This window comes from Clupea harengus, chromosome 22 (genome assembly GCF_900700415.2).
Source record: "Clupea harengus chromosome 22, Ch_v2.0.2, whole genome shotgun sequence".
NCBI classification, from domain to species: domain Eukaryota; kingdom Metazoa; phylum Chordata; class Actinopteri; order Clupeiformes; family Clupeidae; genus Clupea; species Clupea harengus.
In genome coordinates, this window is record NC_045173.1 from 6441373 (window position 1) to 6461840 (window position 20468).

General features: G+C 41.4%; 1 protein-coding gene and 1 long non-coding RNA gene across 4 annotated transcripts in view; one reads left to right on the forward strand and one right to left on the reverse strand.

Annotated features, from left to right (window-relative positions):
• nr3c2 (nuclear receptor subfamily 3, group C, member 2) overlaps positions 1-9583 on the reverse strand; it is a 64000-nt gene extending 54417 nt beyond the window's left edge. For 2 of the 3 annotated variants that reach the window (XM_031559345.1, XM_031559344.2), the window contains exons 1-2: positions 9171-9583; positions 5216-7089 (exon numbers count right to left, since the gene is read on the reverse strand). In XM_031559345.1, coding sequence (XP_031415205.1) covers positions 5216-7059 — 1844 coding nt within the window. In that variant the 5' untranslated portion in view covers positions 7060-7089; positions 9171-9583. The remainder of the gene's footprint in view (positions 1-5215; positions 7090-9170) is intronic. The other variant, XM_012831317.2, reaches the window with a different exon arrangement.
• The window catches only part of LOC116218316, a 61378-nt gene continuing 50482 nt past the window's right edge, over positions 9573-20468 (forward strand). The window contains exon 1 of the long non-coding RNA XR_004162796.1: positions 9573-9635. This is a non-coding gene — a long non-coding RNA (uncharacterized LOC116218316). The remainder of the gene's footprint in view (positions 9636-20468) is intronic.

Genomic DNA, 20468 nt, shown 5'->3' on the forward strand with positions numbered 1-20468 from the left:
TCAGGAGGTGAATGCACTTAGTACAATCAATTAAAAAATAATATTTCATGTCACAGCCCACTGTGTGCAACACATTCATATCATGAGATCTATGGTTACTATTTTACTCAGTTTACTGACATCATCATATAATGATCTCTTTCTTTTTCTCTCTCCCTCTCTCTGAATCATTTAAATACAGTACATACAGAAATGGAAAAGCACGACTAGTTGTACAGTAACATTTTTCTAGTTATCTTACAGCCCAATAAATCATTGTGACTAGCATTGGAAGTGGTTATAGAAATAACATAGCAAAGCTATTAGATGAAGCCTAGTGTGATGAGTCCTGACTGGGGTACTGGCAGATGCACAGGTTTCACCCGGCTTGTGGAAATTTGGCTTGGGATCTTCAAAACCTGTTTTAGGTAGAAGTTCAAATGAGGACATGCATCTCTATCCCAGAAAACCTTGCGGATAGCGACCACATTTCTATTACTATGCCAAGTTTGCGTGCCAAGTTTTGTTTGTGTGTGTGAGTGTGTGTGTGTGTGTGTGTGTGTGTGTGTGTGTGTGTGTGTGTGTGTGCGTGCGTGTGTGTGCGTGTGTGTGTGTGTGTATGTGCGTGTGTGTGTGTGTGTTCAAACACAGAAAGACAGAGGAAGAAAGTATTTGTTCACAAATAAAGTATGACAGAAGGAGAAAGAAAGAGAGAGTGTTGGGGGCAGAGAACGACAGAGGAAGAGAGAGAGAGAGAGAATTTGACACCTTGTTCTCTATGGCACCCTAACAACTGAGCCATTCCTCAAGTGTGTGAATCTGCAGTAACTGGAATCTGCTCTCATTTTCAGCAACTCACTGTATTATTCTAGTTTCACCATGATTCATATTTTCTTTCTTTTCACAGCAGTTCAACTTCCAATCGCTTATTTAAATACAGAATTCAAGTAAAGAGAGACACCTTGCTTTGTTAAGAACTTGCTGTTTCACTACAGACCATCTCAGCACGCCATCCATGGCCAATTCCACATGTTGTTGAGTAAACACTGGAAGGAAGTGTATAAAAAACACTAGTGGACAGTCTCCTACAATTATATTGACATTAGAATTTCTAATATCACTGCTGTTTGTGATGCTTTCTCTCTTACTCACTGTCTGTCTTTTCACCCCCTCTCTCTCTTTCTCTCTCTCTCTCGCTCTGCTTCTCTTTGAGTTCCATGATCCATTCCATATCTACAGGCACAGGCAAGTTTGACCCATGGCAATGGCACCACTTCCCACAATGCAACAGCGAATAGCAAGTGAGTGGGATTTAATTGGATATTAGTACCCTACCACGTCTGAATTAAACAAATCAATGCTGTTCATTAATTCTGCAAAAGAACATACAATTATGCTGTTATTAGTGCTCTCACGGGAAAATGGCCTTTCATCTTTTCAAGGAACATTGGAAGTTGGCAAGGGTCCAATGCAGAGTTCTCCTCTTCTCAACACCAATGAAAAGGAGAGAACTCATGGCTCTATTAACATCACATCCTAAGACACCACATTCTTTACAGACGTTATAGCATGTGTTATCTTTTCTAATAATGATGCTTCTATAATTAATTAAAGCAAACAAAGTTAACTGTACTTCTTTTCAAATATGTCTTCATTCTGAAGCTGCAAAAAGACTGAACTGTGCCAGTTCTGAGCATTTTACAGAATACATCTGGTCCAAAACAAACCATCTGATATATTCATCATACATACATTCAAATACATATTTCAGTAGATGGCATGTGTGTAACTGTGAATACCCTGTGCCATGCTGAACCCTGGAATAAAGGCCACCTTGTTTCAGTACGGTGCTAACATCTACTAATTGGAGAAACTGGACTGTAATACACTCAGAGCAAAACAAGATTTCAAATAAGCAAAACATAATAGAAAGGAGTAATCCAGCACACAAAAGTAGGTCATTTTCCTAATCATTCCAGTTTTTCATCATTTTGCTGCAATCTCATTATGCTGCTGTATGTCCATAAGTGTGAATGGATTCACAAGGCTGAATTCAACCACAGCACTGAGAGGAGACTTAAGCCTCCTCCACCAGAGGTTTAAAAAAATTATGTGTTTTATGCCTTTTCATGGTGACTCCCCTGGAGTTCATAATCACATTTGTTCAATGCAACTTTAATGGCATACAGCACAGGACAATCTCCAGTGGAAATGTCAACCTCAGTACAGTAGTTGGCCACCTACAGCAAACTCTACTGTTGAAAGCCCCAACCACTTAGCAGGAGCATTCAGGGCAAGGGGCTTCCTAGCTCTTTCTTCCTCATCTAGGTTTTCCTTCCAGCCTTACACATAACTGCTTTGAAATCGACGGTAAAACGTAGAGTAATCCAGAATCTTCCAATTAACCTACAGTCACATACTCACATAAAATAACTCCTCACATTTACAGGTAGACAGAGAAAAGAGAAGAGAAGAGATGAGACGAGATGAGAAGATGAGATAATGATATATAACTCTCACTGCTGATCAGTATAAGTTAATATCAATGTTTTAAGTAGGTGCTTAACTTTTTAAGCATTTACAACAGGAAGGGATAAATGCAAATATCAAAGACCTGGTAACCGCACATATATGAGGGAGAAAATAAAAAATCAAGACCAGGGAACAATGAGAAAACCACGGACAAAGAAAATGGAGAGAATATTATATATGAGAAAAATGTAAGGAAAGGAGCAGAGAGAAATAGGTGGTGAGAGAGTGAGAAAGAGTGAAAGAGAGAGAGCTGCATATAAGGTGAACAGTGTTGAGATGTAAGCTGCGAGGCTCGTGCAGGGCACTGGGCCACCCTGCCTCTGACCGTCATTCAGTGTGACACGCAGCTAAGCTGGATCTCATTAGTACTGCCATGGCACTCATCCCGTCAACATCACCCCCGTCCCCGGACATATGGGTCGCCTTCAAGGTAACTGCCATATCATTCCCTCTGCATGGCTCGTTATCACTCCTTTTCTTCTCTATCTCTCTCTCTCTCCATCTCTCTTCCATCTCTCTATCTCCCTACACACACACACACACACACACACACACACACACACACACACACACACACACACACACACACACACACACACACACACACACACAGGACCTCCTCCTCTGAAAGACACACACTCACATTTCCACTACACCGGTTATTGATTTAAAACCTTGGTGAAGTCATGCAAGCATTAAAAGAAAAACAATAGAATTTATTGCATGCAATACCCATGGGCTAATTATTTTATGGTTGGGCTTTGAACAAAAGTAAAATTGGTTCCTTTTGATCATAAGGCAGCATTGTTAGGTAGTGGGGGAGCAGCTGAAAAGACCAAATACATAACTAAATAAATAAATGAATAAATAAATAAGGGTGATTACAGAAAACATAAGACATGGTCAATCAAGGCAAAGGTGCTACAGGAGGGATTTAAAAGTGAAGACAGATTTCAATGTTCATGCACGCATGAGCGCTATGCTTTCTTTCAGGCTCATACTAAAATTCAGGCCAGCCAGGTAACATTAATATTTATATCTAGTCTTTCCCATTTGACTATTTAAATTGTGAATGTAAATAATTTACTCAATCCCTCTTGAAGCCAATCAAAAGGGACCACTTAATTATACATATAGCTGCAAGAATGAAGTCTTGACTGTATAAAATGCAATGCTATAGTTTTGATTATATGGTATGCAGTCGCATTAAACCAAATTGCAGGTAAATATAGAACACTACAATACCTCTCAGAATCAGAATCAGAATCCTTCACGCAAAAGCTAAATGAATGCTACAGAAGTAGTGATCTGTAATACTTTGGACATCCCATTCAAAATACACGTATGATGTAATATGGCTAAATATACAGCGATCAATTGCGGTTGACAATGTCAAAACTGAGTAGGAGGATATTAGTTACAGTATATCACCCTGTTCACATCAGGCTGGAACTGCCCAAGCCGAGAATAGCAGCAAATAAAAACATTCCATCAAGGGGACCAATAATCACATATATTGGACCTAAGCAAACATCTGACTCTTATCAAGTTTTGTTCGTCAGGGGGGATATGGTTTATGGCTTTGTTTAATGCTTCCTGCACTATGGGAGCACATAAAAAAGTGATGCAACCAGGAAATTTACAATCTGCTGTGCATTCATTTATGGTCCTCAATGGCTAGTGGGCATTTCATTAAGACTGGGGTTAGACACACTATATTCAAAAGAAAACAGACAGGCAGCAAATAATAGGTAATCCCGACCACCTCCAACACTTGGTGTCTTATCTTTCGAGAAATTGTGAATAAACGACCATTTTCCCTTGTTGGGGTAAGAGGTTCACATAATTTCACTGAAATAGCACAGTTATTGGAAAGTTTATAGCCCTGTTGTTTAGTTTTTATTTCCCTGGATTTTAATTCATTTTGTTACTTTCTCATGCAACTAGGTCATTTCACTGGACTGGCTAGAATACAACTGTGTCAAAGTTAGAGGGTGCCAGTGCCTTTTTGCCAACAACAAACAAAATGGAAATGCTGTTTTTTTTTTCAAAACGTTTCTTTTTGTTTGACGGTTCCACCCACATGGCTCTATATTCGACTGTTCATTTACTGACCACAGTACATGACAGGGATCATTAGTCAGTTGTTTTGTTGCCAGAGAATAGCCATGGCCTCAATGAGGACAAGATATTTGCATTGCACAAGGCCCTCTTGATAAGAACACACTAAATGTTGTTTTAGTACACATAACATTTCTGATAAGATGTCAACTTCACCTGCCTGTTACAGTAGAGTGGAGGGGTGTGTCACATTGTGAGCATAGTCTAACAAACTGTACTTAAACAATGACCTGGACTCTATCACTCAGTTCCTGCTGTCTGAGCCAAAGACAGCCCCACCTGTGTGTTACACAACTCGCATAATCTCCACTGTTGTTATTTGTCCATTATCACAAAGCAGTATTTAAATGCTCTTCTGCACTGACTTACTTAAACAGCTTTAATGCATCATTGGTGTTCAGGTTATCCTCATTATACGTGTGCACACTCAAATCCTGCAGGTCACCTTTTGCTCCCACAGCCTATTCTCCATTAAGGCTGTGAAAGCAGTGGACGCACTAATGCCTAGATATGATCCTCAAACAGAAATCTATCCCACACTCAACATGCATTGCACTTTTGTTTCATGCACCATCCTTCTTACCTGGACATGTCAGTGATGCAGTTCTGACCTGGATAACCCTCTCCTCTTGAGGACAGTACCCCTTGTGGCATTCCCGGCCGCGATTTCCACGATTCCATCAGAGCCGTGACCGGGGAGATCAGATTCATTAACGGGTTTGTCTGGTCCCTCATGTCATGCCGTGCAAACGACATTGTTCCTTGTGCTCCTATCTGGTAGTGAAACGAGTGTCCTCCAGAGTTAACGCCGACAATGGCGGATGTTGGCCCGTTGCTGCAGTTCTCAGGGTAGTAGCTGCCATCGTTGGCTTCCTGCTTTATACCCTTGGTCAGGCTGTTGCTGGGGAACACACCTGGCTCATAGTTGCCATTGAGAGAGGAAATGGGTGGTCCCAAAATCCCAGAGAGACTATACTCATCAATATTATCCCTCAAGGATAAGTATGTGGTCTCTGAGGCAGGAAAGAGGCCCAGAGAGTGCTGGTGCTGGTGTGGCTCACCATAATGTTGGTTTAAACAGATATCCTCCTTATTGGGCTCACTTTTGATGTGGGCCACAAATGGGGGGTTTGCAACATTGCAACACTTCTTCCCGCCAGAACCGAGACACATGCTTCTAAAGTCTGGATCCGGCTCGTTCTTGATATACTTCACCATTCCCATCTGGTCCAGGCCTACGCTGTACATCTCCCCGTCTATGTTTTCCACTTTTGGGAACTCAAAGGCTTTGAAGTCACTGCTCTCTTGTCTCTCTGGACTGTGAGTGTCACTCTGAACCAGGCCGAGTCCACTGGGTGGGCTAGAGACAGGAAATCCAGATGAGGGGGCATTTCTGGGGCTGGCCACAGCCATGGTGACCCCTGAGGGTGGGCTGGACATGGACGGTCTAACAGTACAGCAGCTTCCTGTGGGGCTGGAGACAGATGACCTCATGTTGGTACTGCAGGAGGGTGGTGAGCGGACACTGCCCATACTCTGAGGGCTTGACAGGGGCGAGCGCATCACATTCAAAGGACTTCCTAGAGGTGATCCCACTGTGCTTGACTCAATGGGGCTACAGGTGGTAGAGCTCCTACGATGGACTTGGGTACCCAGGCTTGGAACACCGCTCCCAGCAGCAGGGTTGACCGGGCTCCCGATGGATGAACAGCCAGTGCCAAAATATGTTGGGCTGGTGGTGGAGGTCACCATGTTGTTTCCCGTCGGACTGGAGATGGAGGATTGGGTTGGTGAGCTGGCGGAGAGAGCGGTTGCCAGGGCGGAGGAAGCCCCTGAGCTGCACTCCGCTTGAGTAGTGCTGGGGATCTGAGACCCTGCTGCAAATGACCCAGGAGGAGGACCTTTCATTTTGGGGCTCCCTGAGGAGCTGGCCTGGCTGTCCTCCAGCGCCCCTCGCCCACCGGCTGGGTACAGTTTCCCAGGGCTGCACTGGCCACACTGGGCACCCTGCTGCGCACTGAACCCAAAATCTGCTTCCCTGGCCGCGTTCATGTACAGGCCCATAGACTCAGCCACAGTCTTGGAGAGCTCCTTGGAGTCGGTCTCGGACTTGCGGCCGCTATTGCCAAACGGGGGGAAAGCAAAGTGTTGGTTCTGGTTCGGGTTCTGATTCTGTGAGACACGGACCATGGGCTGTCGCTCCTGCTCTGCTCTCTTTATGCTGTTCTCCTTGCAGGCAGCAGCTGTGGCAGTGGCAGCATTGGAGGAAGCAGAGCCGTTGACGTTCACAATGTCCATGAGGACGTCACTGCTGCTCAGACAGCCCTCCTCTGCACTGCAGCAAAGCTCCATAGCACTGGGCACCTGAGCCCATCTGTTCTCTGTGTTGCTTCCTTCGAAGAAACTTTGGTATCTTTTGGTCTCCATGACTGGATCATTGATGCACCCAGCGGACCTCTAGGAACAATAAAGAGGTTGGTAGGAAACAGGAAAAACATTCTAGGGTGAAAAAACAAAGCCATAATACACAGATTTATGTTACTGCTGTTTCTTCATTTGTATGTGGTCTGGTATTAAAGGTAAGAATATGCACACTGAGAGGTAGGTTGAATGCAGCCCCCAGTCATTACATGTAAGTATTATGGCACTGTTAATTAAACATTGAGATCATATTGAGTTAATTAATTAAGTTAGTGAGATATTTCCTGACATACCATCTGTCATGCAGACACAGTCGGTAGGGTTAGATTGTTATTGTATGATAGATAAATATGACTGACTCCTGAAGCATATTCTAAAATTTGAAATTAAAAAATAGTAGCTGAATAAAATCAATAAACATCAGTGGTGTGCTGTGTTTGTGTGTTATAGGCGGTGCTGTAGGTCTCGAAAGTCTTGTTTACGGCCTGTATGTGTCAGTGGGAAATACGGAGACTCGAGAAAGCACGACTGGCGAGGAAGGAGGGGCTGGGCTGAGACTTGATCCGACTGACACATGATGATCCGGGTGCCACAAGCCTTTCCCTCTACTGTAGCCCGAGTCTGTCTTTGCGCTGAGTAACCACAAAACTTGGCTGAAAGAACTTGGATAGTTAAGGTCACTACACGGCGCAGACTTTCCACAAAGTTACTGTAAATTCTGTAAAATGTAGACTGTATACGTGCCAGGGAGGAATTAACCACGACGAAAATATGTATTATACACTTTTGACTGGACTTGCTCGTATTGTTTTAATTTCTTTGTTGAGTTTTGACTTGTTTCAGCAGATACGATACAATTTTTATAACATTATATAAATCCCAAAGTCAAAATGACAGTACGGCTTTAAAATACGTGACGTATCCTGTACCGTTCTTTGGGCTCCCGAACTCAGGCAAGCGACCATTGGACAAGAGGAGACACACTGTCGCTAGAAGTTTATCATGTCAGGCGCGGATTGGTCCGGTTACTTTGTCACTCCAACATTTATTAGCTTTGCAGCCACAACATTGCTGCGACATCACTTGAAATTCTGAATATCGAGAATTGCTTAGCAAAAAATCGTATCAAACTTTTGGAAACAAATCAGAGGGTGGGCATTTAATAAAACCACTGCTTTTTAGTGCAGACGTATACATAAAGACAGCTATGTTTTATTACACGAATGTTGGCATGTCAACACAACTTTTTGTATCCTTTCAAGTCAACCTAGTTATTTGTGCTACGCGAAAACACTATGCATTGCAAACATCTTTATCATAATCTGTCTTTATGTTAGCAAAAGCTGACTAGGAGAGACTTCATCCAACATAAAGCATGTATGACAAGCTTATTTTAACGTTAATTCCTTCGAAATCCCAGTGCATTTAACGGGTCATTTACATTGCGTTTACACCCCCGAAATATGCAAAATTACCAAAAAGTTAATCAGTGCGTTGACACAGGTAGCCTGTCGCAAGTTACAAATTAGTGAAACAAAGACAGCGGACATACGCCTAGCAATGACAACATCATGGAAGAAGCATACGAAACTCTCAACATGTAGGCTACTAACGCGCCAATGCTTTGACATGAAAATAACATTTTGCTAAACTGCTGTGGAAGAAATCATTAACTTGACTTCAGTCTTGTTACTTGCCCAAGTAGATGAACACTGCACATGGATGCTATTTGATAAGACCATTCCTTACACACACAACTAGCTTTTCATTCGGTAAACGAGAGAACAGTAGGCTATTTCTGACCATAGCATATTATTATCATCATTATTACCACTGTCATCACCATCACGACGGGAAATCTAGTTATAAGAATGTTATTGGTGTTAGTGATAGGTTCAGATTTTAAATGCCCTCTTAGCTTTGATTAAAATATTGTTTTCCACGTAGCCTAGAAGCCGAATCGCACACCAGATGAGATTACAACTTTGATAGAAATCGGTTTGGAACTCTGTTTTACAAAGTAACGTTAAACTGATGTCGCAGTTAATAATATAGCTAATTTAGCTTACATTTAAAAGTCGACAATGATCCTTGGACCAATGCTCTTAAGTCCTTACCTTTATTACGACATCCAGTTTCGTTTGGTGACTGTGTTGCTGGGTAGCAATAATCCAAAAGATGTAGAAATACACAAAACAAGCCAATAAGTATTTCTTCCTCACACTATCCACAAGGTTACGACTGTTATTTACTCTTGACGTGCATCCAGTAGTTTCAGTCTGACAGCTGAGCGCAGAAGTACTCGCAGCTGCCTATTTCACTCGCAATCCTTACCAACACAACGCTTTTGACATTTCAGTCGACAGTGACAGTGCACATGGTCTTTCAGCTATTTTCCGATAATGAACATGGTCAGAAATTTGTAATTTTTCTAGCTTCCCGACAGTGGACTGATCAAAACAGCTAAGCAGTCGGACTGACTTGCAGAGCAACGTCATACTGCTCATGAACCCTCCTACTGCAACGAGTGCAATAGGAACTCGGGAGGGGGGAATGCGCTCGACCGTTGGCTGCGCGCTCAGGTACGTTGTTACGACCGTGAAGTAGGGCACGGTATTTTAATTACGCAGGTGTTAATCCAGACATATAGGACAGTGCTACCCAAGTCCATATTTTGATTAAGTACAATTGTGCATGGAAGAACCTTTTCCCAATCGGAAGGGGAAAGTTTTGTGTCAGGTGCGACAGACTAGCCTACTTAAAAATTAAGATTGAATAACTAGTATCAGAATTAGGATTCTAATTCAAATCCATTTCCGATAAAAAATATATATATATTCAGGTAATATATTTATCCAATAAGGCTAGGCCCATAAATGTGCTTTTCTAGCTTCACTGAATGGCTATGTTGATTCAATAAGTAGATCTTCAAAGACTACTTTTTCATAAACGGAAGACCACACCAGAGAGTTCACCTTTAGCCTAATGTTGCCATGCTTCTAATAATCGGCCTACTCTCTTACAAAACAGTGGAAGCATTTAAAATGTTGTCCACGTTTCCACACCCGTTTTATATACAAAGCGCACAATATTTGCTGCTGTTTTTTTTTCTTCTTTCAAAAGTGCTATGCAGTCTGATGTAGCCTGCTGCCCATTTTGAGCAGAACACCAGTGTTCAAATAGTATTTTTTGTTTGTTTGTTTGGTTTTTGTTGACACAGCGCTGTAATATTTTGCATTGCCTTTGGTGTTGCTGTAAGGCAACAATTACGTAGCTTATACTGTGTTTATATTGCACTGTTGTGGTAAGCTAATGAAAAATGATGAATGTCGCAGAAGGGCAAACATTCACCCACCAGGTGGCGTTATATTTCTATGACCGCCCTGATTAAGACTTTCGAGTGTTTTCTTTCAACTGTCCAAATGTCCAATCTGTATTGGGGTTTAATGGGTTTGTATTATTAATCCATAAATATACGGTATAAACTTGTCTTCTTTGGATTCTGTGCTAAAAAAAAAGACTGGAGCTTTTCCTCAACAGTGCAAAAGAATGAAGACAAATACGGTATGGTAGTAAAATATGGATCACCTTAACTAGGAGAGTAACAGTAGCTCGGACAAAACCTACACTCCTAAATGCTATTAAGTCTGTATGCTTGGCCACCTACTTAAAAGAGGAACACATTTACTTTCAAGGCAGATATTATTGCAGGTCAACATCAACTGTGTTACTCCCTTGCCTCTCAGACGTAATTCATGGTCACACTGAGATTTAACATAGCAAAGACTGCCAAGTGTATGTTTTGATCTGCCAATGTGTACTGTTACAAGAAAAACGCATCTCCATTGTCTTTGAAGGAGTCTTGCAAAGTTGAGATGTGAACTCAAACCCAGAATTAAATATCTGAAATGTTCTAATTTACTTGTGGGTTCAGAAATAACAGGATAACAGGAACGTGTGAAGAAAAATACCTTCACATGGTCAAACCAGAAAGTCTTGTTCACCTGATCAGTTGACTTAAATGCTAAAGGATTTGATGACTTCTAAGGAATCAAATGAATACATTTTTCTGGAATGTGTGTGTGTGACAGAGAGAGTGAGTGAGTGAGTGAGAGAGAGAGAGAGAGAGAGAGAGAGAGAGAGAGAGAGAGTGAGTGAGTGAGTGAGAGAGAGTGAGTGAGTGAGTGAGTGAGAGAGAGTGAGGTAGCAGGAAGGGATGAAGGAAACGTATGAGTAAATCTCCACACATGTAACTGTGTTCACTGTTTTCAGCTTCAAACATCTTTCACAGATATTAATCCTCTGGAAATGTTATACCGTGAATTCTCAGTGTAAGCCTAAAATATCTGGAAAAAACCAAGTGACGCTCAATGCACTGGCTATTATCACCTGTTCACATTGAAGTCAGTGTTGTGAGACACTGTGCTAAACAGAGGGCAGAACGGCAGCGTGTGAACACATGACATATCTCTAGCTTTAGAGCTTACAACACATGACATTTCTACTGGGTCTAACAAAAACAGATAGGATCCTATTTCCTAGTTTGGGCCTAAAGCATCAGTTAAAGGTGTAGGCACACACCGCACACACAGCAAGAAGCAACTCACAGTCCAATCAGCCTGTGCTTATGTGACATTTCATACCTGTAGATTGCCTACAGAGGTCACACCACACAATGCAATAAGTTGTATTAATGTATTGGAATTTTCAACAAATAGCACATTAATGGACAATATTAAAATCTATCTGTGTAGCCCATCATACAGGATTTACCAGACTGATACCACAGGCAGTAGCTGTGTCTGTCTGTGTTGTTCCTGGCCCGGCATGCCTTGCCACAAACAAGGCAGGCTTGCTTAACATATCATAGCATTATTTAAATCACATTAAGTTGATGTACTATTTGTAAAATGAAAATAAATATGCCTGTGTCCAATTTTTTTTGCTAGAAAAATCTGAATCTGAAAATCTCGCTGGGGACTCGTATTGTTTTCTTTTTTGTATCCCTATGTAGCCTATATGTATGTGTGTGTGTCCCCCCCCCCCCCCCCCAAGTGGGTTTTGGCAATAGTGTTTCTTATGGTCATGTCAATAAAGCAAGTCTACTTGCACTTAATTAAACTGTGAGAGAGAGAGAGAGAGACCTTCACTTGACCTTCAGTTCACCGTAGGTTAATTATTGGTGTAAGGGCCATCTAGCTTGGGTTGCTATTTAATCATGTCAGTATACGCATAATTGGCATCAACTCAATACGTTGTGTAATACCCAACACTCAATGATTTGCCTTGAGTTTTCTTCATGAAATAGCCAAGAAGGCTACATTGTTATTTCAAACCAGAGCTTTTCATCTAGGTGCACGCCTCTGCCAATGTTGTGTGCACTGTGCAGTGCTTGATTACTCCCTCCTCCTTCAGACGCTGCAAGTCAAGTTTCACCCAGTTTGTCTGTTGTCTTGCTATAAACACCTCAGTTTTCAGGGTGAAAATACTTAGGGCTTGGCTTCAAATATTCAGGGCCATAACCCAGAGCGATCGGACTTAACGACGCTACTGGATCAGACTAGCTCTAGACCACTTGCATTCAGGCTGGGGGCCCATGGATCCCTTCCTCTCTAAAGGGTCAAAGCTGGAGCAGCGGGGCTTACTTGGTGGGTTTTTTTAGGGCCCCTGGGCCTGTGCCTGATAGGCCCGTGCGGTAATCCAGGCCAGAGAATGAGCACGAATTAAGTGAAATAAGAAGATGTTTTCCGTTCTAGTGATAACATTTCTGCAATGATAACATTTCTGGCAAAAAACTTTGTTGTATGTTTTATTCTGAGTGAAATTTTGAGGAACTATAGTTTGTGAATATGGCAACTGTACACTGATAGGGTATGAAGCAGTACCTGTGAGTTACGTCCCGTGGTTTTGCGACCTGTCAAGTGAGTATGAGGCATGAGTGTGACTTTATAACAGATACATTCTTGTGTTAAATTTGAGCATTTGAGGAAATTTACATGTATACACAAGGACCAAAATGAGCGTCTTTGTATAAATGAACTTGGCAAGTTTTGAGAAATGTACATGTCTGTACAAAATGTAGGATTATTAGTTGAAGGCAAGAAAATGTTTGAAACCAATACAAAGAGTATTGACATTTATAACAAGACAACGATATACACTATCATAATAATACGTTTGAATATAGCCGTAAGCAGCGGTCATCGTGGTCCAAGCAATTTTTAACCAAAACTTTGAACCTTTACATCACAGGCATGTGTTGGCTGCTGAAATTTGATTGGTCGTTAACGACCATTTTGAACTAGGAAATGTGAGCAAATGTAGCTAAATATATGCATACCAAATTTTCTAAATTGTAGCTTGATCAGTTGTTGAGATATTAAAATGTGTAAGTTGCAGTGCACCCTATGGACACCATTTCCCAAAATGTGGCGTGCGTCCAAATAATCTGGTGGTGAAGCAGGGTGTGAAATTTTGTGAACTTTAAACCTTTACATCACAAAATATTCTATATCTAGTGAAGTGCTAGGTTTTTTGCCACTCCACAAATGAATCTTTATGAGCTAAGTTAATGCGCCTCCCAGAGGCCAAATGGTTGGTTAAACGGTTGTCAAGTTATTACCAAAAAAGTGCCTGCCTCACTTCATGGGGTGCTAGCACAGAGGAAGACGCCCATCTAGGGACACAAACCTTATGTTCCATATCAGCCTTGAGGGGCTACAATCATCCAAGTTTCATGTGGATGGGTGAAGTCTAAGTATATGATATTATCGACCAAAAATCGATGGAAGAAAAAAAAACCTTTGACAGACACAAAGATACATGAGGACACCAACACCATTGTTTAATTAAAGCCTATTCTTCAGCTGACATTTTGTGTGCGTTCATGCAGTGACAGTAACCTCAACATGTTGAGCTATAATTATGACCACTGCTCATCAAGTACTTGTCACAAGTTTTTTTCTTCTTCAGCAGCTTTTTTTTCACAAGTTTTATTTCACAGAATAACACAAGAATGTAAGTACAGTGTACAGCTGCCATATCCACAACCTATAGTTCCTCAAATTATCACTCAGAATAAGACTTTTTTGTCTATTTTTGCCTTAAACGGTATCGTTTAAGATAACACACTTCTCTTGGAATGGAAAAGATCTGCTTACACATTTGGACGCAGGCATATTTATTTTCATTTTCATCAGCTTAATGTTATTTAAATAAGGCTGTGATACGTTAAGCAAGCCTGCCTTGTTTGATTGGTTGTGAAAGGTCAGGCTGGGTCAGTGGCAAGGCATGCTAGGTCAGGAACAACACAAACAGACACAGCTACTGCCTGTGGTATCAGTCTTGTAAATCCTGTATGATGGGCTACGCAGATGAATTTTAATTGTGTCCATTAATGTGCTATTTGTTGGCAAGTCATTTACATCAATATAGTATCATTGAATCATATGTTGATGTGGTGTGACTCCTGTAGGCCATCGACAGGTATTAAATATGTCCTGTAAGCACAGGGTGGTTGGACTGTGAGTTACCACTTGTTGTGCGCACTGCGTGTTCCCAGGAGTTGGAAGGCCCAGGAGGCTTTCATGTCCGGGGGCCCTTGATTTCATACTCCATCCATGCTCATTCTCTCACTTCGTGCTGCGTTCATATTGCACAGCGCGATGTGGTACGTCTAGTTCCTTTCGCTGTTTTTAGCGAATAACCTCTGGTAAAAAAAAAAAAAATACTTGTGCTTTTTCTTTTTTTTTAAAAGCACTTGTTGTTGTCTTTCACACACCAATAATCGTCAACCATCAGTGCAAGCCCCAGTCAGCAGTTTCAGGGCCACACAGATGTACCTACCCCTGGTAGGCCACTTTATTTCTCCCCCCAAAACAACAGGGTTCCCACAGGGGCGGCTCCTGCAGTCGACACACACACACAAAGGTTTTGGCCGCCCAAAAACGTCCCTCTTGTTCCTGTAGTGGAAAGGCACCTATCTTCAGCTTCAGAGCGTACAACACATGACATATCTCTAGCTTTAGAGCGTACAACACATGACATATCTCTAGCTTTAGAGCGTGCACATGACATTTCTACTGGGTCTAATAAAAAAAGATAGGATCCTATTTCAGGCTTAAAGCATCAGTTAAAGGTGCAGCATATTGTTTTTGTCAAAACATTAAAATACTTCCAGAGTCTGGCTAATGACACAATTATAAATAAAAAATGATGATAAAATCTGATAAAAAGAGAGGATATCCCAGTGTTCCAATTTGTTTTTCTAGGCATTGTATTCAATTATTTAACATTTTAAGGCCCTGAATAAAAATGTATGAAAAACATATGAAACAAATACAATTAAAAAAAGAAATAGTAAGTAAATAAATAAGATGCAGAAAATGCATATGAATATTAGATTTGCAGTGGTGAATGCTGATGTGTTATGGAGAGTAGCAGCACAGCATGTTAATGACCACCATTACTGAAGCAAATGTGTCCTGATATCATGACCAGTAGACTCATACTACCGCTGACCGGCGTGTGAGCCCTCCACTCCTTGTCCCCAATTCGCTCCACTCCACAACTGCTTTGCTGTCTAGAGGATGGCACGTTTTGTACTCCCAGGTAAACATCCACTGTGTGGCTTGGACACCACGTCTCTTTTGAGGAGCATGTGTTGCCTCTAATAATGAATGCTGCCAGCTTCTTACCGTAAACAATTTCACAGTTAATGAATTAATTTGGCTTGCAGCACCACAAAGCATATCAGATGAGCAACCTGGTTCAGCATAATGAGCTGGAGAAGTCCCAACTGAATGTTGTGTCAGGACACCTAATCACGGAGGCATGGCATCATTACAGCGTGCTGTATTTACACAAAATGTCTCAGCAACAACGTACATGTAACATAAATTCATGTTTTAATGGCTTTAAGTGCAAATCTAAAAGGTGTTAAGTTACTATAGACTCCTGACACGTGATTGTAATTGGTTAAGGCTTTACTACCTCTAGGAACACCTTTTCGCTCCCCACTGTCATAATTATACCAGTGTAGGTGCATGGCCCAAAATAGCAGCGACAGGGAGCAGCTGCAGACAGTGTCTTGCATCCCCCTGAAGCCACCATGGTGATACCAAAGTGCTATTGCCTGGAAATTAGCGGGACGTTGTGTAACATGTTACCCTGTCTGACGTTACCTGGAATAATCGCTCATGACATTGCATTGCTGTTTATTAATGTTGTTGTCATTACCTTTGTGGAGGAACACACGTACAATTGTATGGCTAAAGGTTATATAATGACATACTCGGCAGATAAATGCCAAACACAAAGATAAATGCAATGCAGCTCAGCACAAACATGAAGGACATTTAGATCTTAATCTCTATGACAAACAATGAGCATCTCATAATTCTTTGTTGACATTCCAGTCTTACATACATGAAAGATCTTGCATGTGCACATAATTCTTCATTAGGTATCCTTTATAGAAACGTGGCAGTTGTACAGTGTGTTGAATTTCAGAATTCATTAACACAAATCTAAACTATATTGGACACCCCAAGTTGGAGTTAGAATTGTGATGTAGCCACACAGGAATTTAATTAAATATCACATACACTGTCCTTTCATCCCACATCTCCCTTCATTTTAATTTCATTCCATTTTAACCTCACTTTCTCAAATTCAAAATAAAAAAAGGGTTCCTGTAGCTCAACCGGAGCAAAGTGCAAGCAAAATCAAGATCATGGTTTCAACACCTTAGGAACACACATAATAATAGAAAAAATATTAAATATAGTCCCTTTGGATCAAAGTACAAGGTTTTTTAAAAGACAAAAGCTGTATGAATAAAGGTTAACAGAACTATCCATTCTTGAATGCACATAAGACTAGTATATATAATTTAAGGACTCTGGTTCTCAGGAAGGTCTCATAAATGTTTGCAAGCATTTTCTGTGTGGTCTCGTGTATTATGTGAGGCTCAGCTGGCACTGATTGAAAACGTACACATACACACACACACACACACACACACACACACACACACACACACTTTCTCTCTCACACACAGAGAGAGATAGAGAGACACACACATGCACTTATCCAACACACATTCATTGTCTGACCTTCACTGCCTCCAAAAGTAAAGTTTAAGCACATTGATTTACTCCACTTATAGCAAGGTCAATGGAAAATCAAAGGAGGACTTTATAAATCAGGCAGCCAAGCACACCACAAACTACCCTGCCTTCCCTTGGGGAGCATGGGGGAGACTTTGACCACCTGTCCACTCCCTCTGCAAAGGTCATCACACAAAAAGGATCTAAGCAAGCAAATAATATCATGAAGGCAAATATGGAGGAAAACACATTGCGCCTCACTCTCATCAAAGGACAGTTTGTAACCCAGCACACAGCTGGCCATCTCGCTGCTAACTAAAGAACTGGAGGTACACTAGGACTCCGGTATTAAATAATGTGTTTACTCTTATGCGTCTTGCATTCATATTCAGTAGGGAACACTGGGTATTGGTTACAAACTGACTTGAGATGAGTCTATTACTGAACTCCGGCTTTATCACTAAATAATGGGGTGTTAGACAAAAATTGTGTCAAGTAGATTACAAATTAATATGCTACGTGTCTCCTTGCAAACATTCTCTACAGCCTTGCCAAAGCCAGATGCCAAGGCAGCCATCACCTTCTGCAGGGGAAATATGGTACACAAAGTATTGTCTGCTTTATCTAAACACCAAGAAAAGGGATATTGAGAATAGATCATCCATTGGAGGCTGCCTGAATAAATCCATTGTGTTGCATAGCTGAGAGCAATAACAAGATTGTATTTGCCAAAATACTGGGACAAGGACTGTTTCACTCATCAATAGAGGCTATTCGTTAATTTATCATAAAAATGCTTTTGTGCTTCTATGGATACATGTCAATCAGCTGAATTATGAATTTCCTGATGGGGCAGCTATTGTAGTTTGTTCAGAGTACCTGGTTGCTAGTTGCATAGGCTACTTGATGCTTATTTAGTATGTAGATCATTTCTAATCCACCATAGCTGTGTATTTCCCCATCAGTTCGTCTAGCAATATGCACTCTACATAGAACCACATATGCTGTGTCCTATACATTAAACTAAAGCTTTAATGCTCTATGCTTAGACTAACACATACGCAGATACTTAAACACACACAGACAGATAAATAAAAAAACACCCACAAGAACACAAGAACAGAATTGTGGGCATTGGCAAAGAGAGAGAGAGCTGAAGAGACAAACACAGAGAGCCAGATAGAGACAGAGATCTAGAAAGAGAGAGATGGAGACATAGATAGAGAGAAGAGAAAGAGAGAGTTGTCTGGGCTTCGTGGGCGTCAGCAGAGCCTGTTGACCCGGGCTGAACCCATCTGAGAGGACAGCTGGTGCAGAGGTTGGCAGACAAAGTGGGTCAACCAGACTGTGATGTAATGCTGAAGCAGAATGGAGCGGTCGCTGGGAGGGAGGAGGATTAGTGCACACTCACTTCCCAACTTCTTAGTGTGTGTGTGTCTGTGTGTGTGTGTGTGTGTGTAGCCCCAGTCTGAGAAATCCCTGTCTACAGCCACCAGGAGCAAAGAACAAGCATGTCTTGTACATGGAGTTATATTCCTGGCAACAGAACAGAGCAACACAGTAGAGGAGCTGATTCTCTCCCAGCAGTACCCAGAATGCCACAGTAAATCTGGGCCTCTAGAGTGGGCAACCCTTAATTTCTCATTTGGTTTAATTCTTATGAACATTTATATTTAAAACACAGGACCTGCACCTGCATCTCTTTCGCATCTAAAACACATCTCACTGGTTCATTAAAAACATACAACTAAACCAGACTTATAGAATGTATTCATCATGAATCATAGATTTTTCCTTCTCGACCTACACAAAAATAATGTCATCCAGTCCAAACCTCACTGATGAGCGACACCTACCCTGGTTTACTGATCTCACAGACAATCAGTCTAAGAGCGGGATTAAGAGCAACAGAACCTTCTGGAAGAGCTGGAACACACCTGGCAGAGGTTGACCCGAAAAAACAACACAGCGCGTGGGAGAGCCCCTCTAGCTCCCAACTGTTCACATAACCGTCTCCACTGCCTGAAGCTTTATCTGTATTGACGTGGAAGGCAGAGGTGTGCGGAAAGCCTACTGTATCTCAGATTGAATTTCCATTCCAGAATATTTCCTGTTTGTTTTTCCATGGATTCACTTGCTCTACCTAGAGTGTCTTTTATCCAATATAAAATTAAGAAAAATAAAGAATTTAGAGTCACAGTGTGATTAGTGGATTATTAAGAAAATTTACTAAAATTCCACTGAATATTTATTTGGGTATTGCCATTTGCAGTTTGCAGCTATTTGGAAATTAATTTATAAATAGCACTGTCTGTGATATCTGAACACTTTAGACACGGACACTAGGAAGTAGTATTACTTATCATTCAAGATCTTATTATGCCATTACACAGAAAACATATTTTGACCTTCAATATAAGATGCCAGTTATAGAAAGGCCACCTTTGATAGGATTCTGTTTTTTATTTGAGTAAATAAATACAGATTTGATAAACAGGCTTAGGAAAGACCAGCCGTGTAAACACAGAGCATAAAAGGAAACAGCATGTCTTGCTGCAGAGTATACGGTATGTGTATGTAGTTCACTCCCTCTAGAGACCTTTCTCTGAAAAAGAGGAATCCCTTTTCATCATACTATTTTTATGTATTAAAGGAGCAAAGCTCCCTTTGAAACCTCTCCAGGAGATCAAAGTGAATTTCAGACCTTTAAAGAAACCATGTTTTTCTCATTGCGTAAACACCGGCAGCTCCCGGTTTTGATGCTGATTAAACAAAGGTTGGGTGTCAAAGCAATTAACACATACATAGTTTTGCAGTTGAAGCAATTCTTAAACAAACTGAACAAACTGCGCTCCTATGACCACAGGATATACTCATAGATGTTGCAGGTGTTTATGACTAGGGTTGGGTACCGAGAACCGGTACCAATATGGAACCGGTTCCAATACAACCGGTACCTACCCGGACCGAAATGTAACGCAGATTTCGGTGCTTCATTTCGGTGCTTGAGCCAATTGAAAACGGTTGCTAGGCAGATTCCGCGGGGCACATGTAAAACTGCCCCAGCTCCCAATGTAAACTTTGTCCTGTGTCACTCACGCTCATTGGTGTTTTCATAGCAACAGTCTTATGACGGTGAAGAGCAGGCAGCATTTCACAGAGCAAGCACAAACAGAACTAGCCATCAACCTTTTAACAGAGAAAATACCGAAAGGTAAACGGTCAAAAGTGTGGCTGTATTTCGCACAAAAATATTCAAACATCGCGACGTGCAGCAAATGCAACAAAACAATTGCGTGAAAAGAG